Below are 9,486 nucleotides of genomic sequence, written 5' to 3' on the forward strand. Positions count from 1 at the left end.
AGAGGAGAGGAGGTGAAAGAAGAGGAGGTGAGAGGACAGGAGGAGGGAGGAGAGGAGGTGAGTGGAGAGGAGAGGAGGTGAAAGAAGAGGAGGTGAGAGGACAGGAGGAGGGAGGAGAGGAGGTGAGTGGAGAGGAGGTGAGTGGAGATGGGAGGAGGTGAGGTGAGAGGAGAGGAGAGGAGGTGAGAGGAGGTGAGTGGAGAGGAGGTGAGTGGATAGGAGGTGAGAGGAGATGGAAGGAGGTGAGGTGAGAGAAGAGGAGGTGAGAGGAGGTGAAAGAAGAGGAAGTGAGTGGAGATGGGAGGAGGTGAGATGAGAGGAGAGGAGAGGAGGTGAGAAGAGGTGAGTGGAGAGGAGGTGAGAGGAGGTGAGAGGAGAGGAGAGGAGGTGAAAGAAGAGGAGGTGAGTGGAGATGGGAGGAGGTGAGGTGGGAGGAGGTGAGAGGAGGTGAGTGGAGATGGGAGGAGGGAGGAGAGAACGTGAGAGGAGAGGAGGTGAGTGGAGAGGAGATGGGAGGAGGTGAGAGAAGATGGAAGGAAGTGAGGTGAGAGGAGGTGAGAGGAGGTGAGGTGAGAGGAGGTGAGGTGAGAGGAGGTGTAAAGTGGATCTTTACCCTCCACAGGAGCTGAAGAAACCGTTGTTGCCAGAAAGACGACCATCGACACGATCAGGAGGTTTCTGTAGAACAGAGCAGACTGAGACGTTATCTGCAGAGACCCGACTGATCACTACCGATCACAACGATCGACACTGATCACTACGATCACTACCGATCGACACTGATCACTACCGATCGCTACCGATCACTACTGATCACTACCGATCGCTACCGATCGACACTGATCACTACCGATCGCTACCGATCGACACTGATCACTACCGATCACTACGATCACTACCGATCGACACTGATCACTACCGATCGCTACCGATCACTACTGATCACTACCGATCGCTACCGATCGACACTGATCACTACCGATCGCTACCGATCGACACTGATCACTACCGATCACTACGATCACTACCGATCGACACTGATCACTACCGATCGCTACCGATCACTACTGATCACTACCGATCGCTACCGATCGACACTGATCACTACCGATCGCTACCGATCGACACTGATCACTACCGATCACTACGATCACTACCGATCGACACTGATCACTACCGATCGCTACCGATCACTACTGATCACTACCGATCGCTACCGATCGACACTGATCACTACCGATCGCTACCGATCGACACTGATCACTACCGATCACTACGATCACTACCGATCGACACTGATCACTACCGATCGCTACCGATCACTACTGATCACTACCGATCGCTACCGATCGACACTGATCACTACCGATCGCTACCGATCGACACTGATCACTACCGATCACTACGATCACTACCGATCGACACTGATCACTACCGATCGCTACCGATCACTACTGATCACTACCGATCGCTACCGATCGACACTGATCACTACCGATCGCTACCGATCGACACTGATCACTACCGATCGACACTGATCACTACCGATCACTACCGATCGACACTGATCACTACCGATCGACACTGATCACTACCGATCGACACTGATCACTACTGATCACTACTTGATCGACACTGATCACTACTTGATCGACACTGATCACTACCGATCGACACTGATCACTACTGATCACTACCGATCACTACCGATCGGCTCTGATTGGCTGTGACCACCGCTTCCTCACATGCAAAGAACTACTAATAATCAGAGACATCCCATAAAAACATGACGACTCAGTACCGAGGAATCCTCATCAGCAATCAATGCAACTAAAGGACAGTCAGTAACAATCAGTACTCTGAAGTAAAACCTCCTATCTCCAGCTGTCAAAACGTTGGAGATATGAGGTTTAAGTGTGTGACAGACATTCAAAACAATCAATACAAGTCTGGCTCCTACCGTCCAATCAGGATGCAGCACAAAGTAAAAGAATATAAAGTATTACAGTTGTTGTAGTCCTACAGTAGTATAGAGTATTACAGTTGTACATCACAGCACTGATTAAATATTAAATATAAAACACAGTAGTACTGACAGTAGTGTAATTAGATGTACAGAGAGTAGTACAACTAGTAGTTTAGGCTAGTATTATTAGTAGTAAAGAGTAGTACTCACAGTGGCAGCATGCTGCTGTCTGAATGTTTCTGCTGAACTAAAGAGACGCAGCCCAAGAGCTGCAGCCCATATTTATACTGCCAGAGAGGGGAGGGGCTAGTACTACTACTGAATAAAACTGCTGAATACTACAACAGCCCCTATTTATACTGCAAGAGAGAGGAGGGGCTAGTACTACTACTGAATAGTACAACAGCCCCTATTTATACTGCCAGAGAGGGTAGGGGCTAGTACTACTACTGAATACTGCAACAGCTCCTATTTATACTGCCAGAGAGAGGAGGGGCTAGTACTACTACTGAATACAACTGCTGAATACTACAACAGCCCCTATTTATACTGCCAGAGAGAGGAGGGGCTAGTACTACTGCTGAATACTACTGCAGCCCCTATTTATACTGCCAGAGAGAGGAGGGGCTGGTACTACTACTGAATAGTACAACAGCCCCTATTTATACTGCCAGAGAGAGGAGGGGCAATTACTATAACTGAAAACTACTGCTGAATGCAACTACTACACTACTACTACTCCAGCCTCCAGCCTTCAGCCTCCAGCTTCTATCCTCCAGCCTCCAGCCTCCAGAGGGGAGGGGCTAGTACTACTACTGAATACTACAACAGCCCCTATTTATACTGCCAGAGAGAGGAGGGGCTGGTACTACTACTGAATACTACTGCAGCCCATATTTATACTGCCAGAGAGAGGAGGGGCTGGTACTACTACTGAATACTACTGCAGCCCATATTTATACTGCCAGAGAGAGGAGGGGCTAGTACTACTACTGAATACAACTGCTGAATACTACAACAGCCCATATTTATACTGCCAGAGAGAGGAGGGGCTGGTACTACTACTGAATACTACAACAGCCTCTATTTATACTGCCAGAGAGGGGAGGGGCTGGTACTACTACTGAATACTACAACAGCCTCTATTTATACTGCCAGAGAGGGGAGGGGCTAGAACTACTACTGAATACAACTGCTGAATACTAAAACAGCCCATATTTATACTGCCAGAGAGAGGAGGGGCTGGTACTACTACTGAATACTACTGCAGCCCATATTTATACTGCCAGAGAGAGGAGGGGCTAGTACTACTACTGAATACTACTGCAGCCCATATTTATACTGCCAGAGAGAGGAGGGGCTAGTACTACTACTGAATACAACTGCAGCCCATACTTATACTGCCAGAGAGAGGAGGGGCTAGTACTACTACTGAATACAACTGCTGAATACTACAACAGCCCCTATTTATACTGCCAGAGAGAGGAGGGGCTAGTACTATTACTGGATACTACAACAGCCCCTATTTATACTGCCAGAGAGAGGAGGGGCTAGTACTACTACTGAATACTACAACAGCCCCTATTTATACTGCCAGAGAGAGGAGGGGCTAGTACTACTACTGAATACTACTGCAGCCCATATTTATACTGCCAGAGAGAGGAGGGGCTAGTACTACTACTGAATACAACTGCTGAATACTACTGCAGCCCCTATTTATACTGCCAGAGAGAGGAGGGGCAATTACTATAACTGAAAACTACTGCTGAATGCAACTACTACACTACTACTACTCCAGCCTCCAGCCTCCAGCCTCCACCCTTCAGCTTCCAGCCTCCAGCTTCCAGCCTCCACCCTTCAACTTCCAGCCTCCAGCTTCCAGCCTCCAGCTTCCAGCCTCCACCCTTCAGCTTCCAGCCTCCAGTCTCCGGCCTTCAGCTTCCAACCTTCAGCTTCCAGCCTCTAGGCTTCAGCCTACAGCCTCCAGCCTCCACCCTTCAGCTTCCAGCCTCCAGCTTCCAGCCTCCACCCTTCAACTTCCAGCCTCCAGCTTCCAGCCTCCACCCTTCAGCTTCCAGCCTCCAGCTTCCAGCCTCCAGCTTCCAGCCTCCACCCTTCAGCTTCCAGCCTCCAGCCTCCAACCTTCAGCTTCCAACCTTCAGCTTCCAGCCTCTAGGCTTCAGCCTACAGCCTCCAGCTTCCAGCCTCCACCCTTCAACTTCCAGCCTCCAGCTTCCAGCCTCCAGCCTCTAGGCTTCCAGCCTCTAGGCTTCAGCCTCCAGCTTCCAGCCTCCACCCTTCAACTTCCAGCCTCCAGCTTCCAGCCTCCAGCCTCTAGGCTTCCAGCCTCCAGCCTCCAGCTTCCAGCCTCCACCCTTCAACTTCCAGCCTCCAGCTTCCAGCCTCCACCCTTCAGCTTCCAGCCTCCAGTCTCCGGCCTTCAGCTTCCAGCCTCTAGGCTTCAGCTTCCAGCCTCTAGGCTTCAGCCTCCAGCCTCCAGCTTCCAGCCTCCACCCTTCAACTTCCAGCCTCCAGCTTCCAGCCTCCACCCTTCAGCTTCCAGCCTCCAGCCTTCAGCCTCCAGTCTCCGGCCTTCAGCTTCCAACCTCCAGCTTCCAGCCTCTAAGCTTCAGCTTCCAGCCTCCAGCCTCCAGCCTCCAGTCTCCGGCCTTTAGCTTCCAACCTCCAGCTTCCATCCTCTAGGCTTCAGCTTCCAGCCTCCAGCCTCCAGCCTCCAGTCTCCAGCCTTCAGCTTCCAACCTTCAGCCTCCAACCTTCAGCTTCCAGCCTTCAGCCTCCACCCTTCAGTCTCCAGCCTTCAGTCTCCAGCCTTCAGCCTCCAACCTTCAGCTTCCAGCCTTCAGCCTCCACCCTTCAGTCTCCAGCCTTCAGTCTCCAGCTTCCAGCCTCCACCCTTCAACTTCCAGCCTCCAGCTTCCAGCCTCCAGCCTCTAGCCTTCAGCTTCCAACCTTCAGCTTCCAGCCTCTAGGCTTCAGCCTACAGCCTCCAGCTTCCAGCCTCCAGCTTCCAGCCTCCAGCTTCCAGCCTCCACCCTTCAACTTCCAGCCTCCAGCTTCCAGCCTCCAGCCTCTAGGCTTCCAGCCTCTAGGCTTCAGCCTCCAGCTTCCAGCCTCCACCCTTCAACTTCCAGCCTCCAGCTTCCAGCCTCCAGCTTCAGCCTCCAGCCTCCAGCCTCCAGCCTCCAGTCTCCGGCCTTTAGCTTCCAACCTCCAGCTTCCATCCTCTAGGCTTCAGCTTCCAGCCTCCAGCCTCCAGCCTCCAGCCTCCAGCCTCCAGTCTCCAGCCTTCAGCTTCCAACCTTCAGCCTCCAACCTTCAGCTTCCAGCCTTCAGCCTCCACCCTTCAGTCTCCAGCCTTCAGTCTCCAGCCTTCAGCCTCCAACCTTCAGCTTCCAGCCTTCAGCCTCCACCCTTCAGTCTCCAATCAGAAGACAGTGGGTTTTGAGAGGGGGGGCCTTACACACACCGGAGCATTTTGCAGCTTGTATCACACAGAGGCTGAAATGAAGCCTTCAGGATCTGGGGACATCGAGGAGCATCTGATTGGATGACCTCTGTGCTTTGACTGGAGTGTGTATATGTAAAAGTTCTGATAAATAAGAAGGTACCAACCCATTTAAAATTTTAAAGACAAGCAATAAAATCTTAAAATTAATCCTAAAATGGACAGGACAAGCCAGTGGAGCAAGGCTAAAACAGGGGTAATGTGCTCACACTTTTTAATTCCAGTTAAAAGTCGAGCTGCTGCATTCTGGACTAACTGTAACCGATGGAGAGATGACTGATCCACTCCAACATACAGAATTACAGTCTAGTCGAGATGTTATAAATGCATGGATTACTATTTCAAAGTCCTTATGTGGCAGGTAGGGCTTGACGCTCACTTCTCCCGGTAAGAAGTGAACCACCGTTGAGGTGCTGAAAACCCAGCTGGGTTAACCCCAAAGTTACCTGGATAAGCTCAGATCCTGCTTCGTGGTGCAGGCACCAGGTCTGCTGGTTACAGCCTACAAACATAAGCACATTAACTGCCTCTCTGACTCCCTCTGCTGGGGGTACACACACACACACACACACACACACACATTCAGAGATCAAACGCTTTCGTTTGATTTACATATTACAGTTTATTTCAATTGCTAACCTGCATCGGTCAAATCTGAAATCACATTGTCAAAACTCTTGAACTCTTGAACTCTTGCTTTCACACAAAATGCATTCAGTAACTACTTTCTCCAAAATCCATGAACTCTTCTCTCATTACTACTTCACTACCTGCAGAACTCTGCATATCTGCAGCACATTTTTCAGAATCCAAAACTGTTAAAATCAAATTCAAAACATAAAGATGGCAAGTGTCCTGCATTTCTGCAGCAACCAGACTGAAATGTATCGCAAAGCTTAGCTAACATTTATATTATGTAAATGTATAGAATATATTTAAATTGTATTTTATTTTTCAACTTTTTATGTTTCACACGTAAATGACTATATGCAGTTATATAGAGAAAAATAGGGACACTGAAGTCCATTAGACATGTTTAGAAAATATGTTTGACAGATTATGACATGTTCAACCATTGTGTAAGTAGTGATTTATGAAATGAATGAGATGTTTTGAAGGGTCAGACCATTCAACAGAGAACCAGTATAAATCATTGTGATCAACTGACATCCACAATTGATAATGTAGGAAAAAGCAGAGAATTGCCAAAAATATTTGCAATTTGTTCCAAAGAATGAGAAAGAATCATTCATACTTCAAAGATAAAAGTTTATCAAATGTACGTAGAAATCCCTGTTGTTAGTGTTTTAGGTCAGTGTTATGAGTGATAATGGATGCTTTCTGAGTGAGAATGTTGCCAGAGTTTTGGTTGAACGAGTTTATTTTTAGACTGGTATGAAGTGTTTTGGTGCTTTGAGTGATGTTTGGAGGTGACATTAACGGTTTGGCCAACATGCATGTTGGTAATGTAGACTGTGTGAAGAGTTTTGAAATTGTGGCTTCCGTTTTGCTCATTCTGAACTCTTCAGTATCGGATGCAGCTGATGATTCTTTTCATTCTGGATCAAACTGTTGATTCTTTCCTCCATCAACCCATTGTTTTTTTGATTTATAAAAAATCTAAAAATAGTGAGAAATGCCGTCACAATTAACCAGAGCCCAAAGAGACACCTTCACAATGCTTAGTCAAGTTAACAGTCAAGACCTGGAAATAAGGACATTCAAATAATTCAAAAGCACCAAATCTTCACATTTGTGAAGCTGGAACCATGACTTTTTTATTTTCAGGAAAAATGACTATGATCAAAATAGTTTCCAATTTTTCAATTGACTTATTGATAAATGAACTAATTGTTTCAGCTGCACCTGTATAAACTGTTGGGTAGTTTAATTTATAACAAAACATCATATTTTATAAACTTTTTACATGTTTTGTGTAAATCTTTCTTTGTAAAGTAACTGAAGCTGTCAGATAAATGTAGATAAGTAAAAAGTACAAAATCTCCATGTGAGATGGAGTAGAAAGTGGAATGAAAAAATTACTCAAGTGAAATAAAAGTACATCTAATTTATACTTAAGTACAGTGGTTGAGTAAATGTACTTAGTTACTGCCCACCACTGGAGCTGATGATCCAAATGTGGTTTTGGTAAATGTGTATGAACTGAGAATCTTCTGCAGAGGTAAGTCGAGCCAGATGAGACTCTGACAGATGAAAGTGAAGCTGATCCAGTTTCCCAAAGAAGAAAAAGAGCTGTTTGTTTCAAGATCTTTGCTTCAGTTTCACCTCAGTGAAGCTTCACAACTGTGTGTATGTGTGTGCAGGCTTAGAGAATGTATAGAAAAGCAAGCTTTATTAAAGTGATACAGAGCTGCAGAGAACATCTTGCCAACATTCCTCTGAACCAAATCCATAACCTCCTCCGCCCTTCTGTCTCCTCTGAAAATGCTGTATGTTTCTCTCAGCGGGAAGACATTTGAATTTAGCGTGTTTGCGGTGTGTCAAAATAACATCAATAATAACATGCATCTTAAAACATATAATACCATGAAAACAAAGAATGTCTAAGCCAGTAGTAGTACAGTCTTATAACAAAATTAAAAATGACATTTTATTTGAAATCTAAACTATCAGCTAGGACGCAGTGTCTGGAACTAACAACCTATTACCAAGAATGATTATGGTGAATAGTGGTAATGGTACATGTAAGAAGAGCAGTTTATTTGTTGCAGTAGTGATAATGGTTCGTGTAAAAAGTGCAGTTGATTTGTTGCTGTAGTGATAATGGTCCGTGTAAAAAGTGCAGTTGATTTGTTGCTGTAGTGATAATTGTTGTTGTAAGAAGTTCAGTTTAGTGTAAAAAGTGTGGTGTATTTGTGGCTGTAGTGATAATGGTTCGCGTAAGAAGTGCAGTTTAGTGTAAGAAGTGCAGTTGATTTGTTGCTGTAGTGATAATGATTTGTGTAAGAAGTGCATTATATTTGTTGCTGTAGTGATAATGGTTCGTGTAAGAAGTGCATTATATTTGTTGCTGTAGTGATAATGGTTCGTGTAAGAAGTGCAGTATGTTTGTTACTTTAGTGATAATGGTTCATGTAAGAAGTGCAGTTTAATATAACAAGTGCAGTTTATTTGTGGCTGTAGTGATAATGGTTCATGTAACAAATGCAGTGTATTTGTGGCTGTAGTGATAATGGTTTATGTAAGAAGTGCAGTTGATTTGTTGCTGTAGGGATAAAGGTTCATGTAAGAAGTGCAGTTTATTTGTTGCTATAAGGATAATGGTTCATGTAAGAAGTGCAGTTGATTTGTGGCTGTAGTGATAATGGTTTGAGTAAGAAGTGCAGTTTAGTATAACAAGTGCAGTTTGTTGCTGTAGGGATAATGGTTTGTGTAAGAAGTGCAGTTTAGTGTAACAAGTTCAGTTTATATGTGGCTGTAGTGATAATGGTTTGAGTAAGAAGTGCAGTTTATTTGTTGCTGTAGTGGTAATGGTTCATGTAAGAAGTGCAGTTTGTTGATTTAGTGATAATGGTTTGTGTAAAAATTGTAGTTTATTTTTTGCTGTAGTGATAATGGTTTGTGTAAGAAGTGCAGTTTACTGTAACAAGTGCAGTTTATCTTTTGCTGTAGTGATAATGGTTCATGTAAGAAGTTCTGTATAAATGTTGCTTTAGTGATAATGGTTCGTGTAAGAAGTGCAATTGATTTGTTGCTATAAGGATAATGGTTCATGTAAGAAGTGTAGTTGATTTGTGGCTGTAGAGATAACGGTTTGAGTAAGAAGTGCAGTTGATTTGTGGCCGTAGTGATAATGGTTCATGTAACAAATGCAGTGTATTTGTGGCTGTAGTGATAATGGTTCGTGTAAGAAGTGGAGTTTAGTATAACAAGTGCAGTTTGTTGCTGTAGGGATAATGGTTCATGTAAGAAGTGAAGTTTATTTGTTGCTGTAGGGATAATGGTTCATGTAAGAAGTGCAGTTGATTTGTTG

The 9,486-nt window shown here is 45.2% G+C and overlaps 1 protein-coding gene across 1 annotated transcript; it reads left to right on the plus strand.

The window, feature by feature from the left end:
* The first annotated feature begins 3,735 nt into the window (after positions 1–3,735).
* LOC123976730 (extensin-like) lies at positions 3,736–5,432 on the plus strand. The gene is made up of 2 exons (XM_046059081.1): positions 3,736–4,549; positions 4,642–5,432. Exons 1-2 carry the CDS (start codon positions 3,736–3,738, stop codon positions 5,430–5,432), a joined length of 1,605 nt encoding a protein of 534 aa, XP_045915037.1.
* The last annotated feature ends 4,054 nt before the right edge of the window (positions 5,433–9,486 follow it).

The sequence above is a fragment of the Micropterus dolomieu genome, linkage group LG09 (assembly GCF_021292245.1).
Source record: "Micropterus dolomieu isolate WLL.071019.BEF.003 ecotype Adirondacks linkage group LG09, ASM2129224v1, whole genome shotgun sequence".
Lineage (NCBI taxonomy): Eukaryota > Metazoa > Chordata > Actinopteri > Centrarchiformes > Centrarchidae > Micropterus > Micropterus dolomieu.

Coding starts and splice junctions, on each gene's coding strand:
- LOC123976730 (XM_046059081.1), top strand. CDS start 3,736: ATGCAACTACTACACTACTACTACTCCAGCCTCCAGCCTCCAGCCTCC. Junction 4,550..4,641: donor CCTCCAGCCTTCAGCCTCCA/GTCTCCGGCCTT, acceptor TCCGGCCTTTAG/CTTCCAACCTCCAGCTTCCA.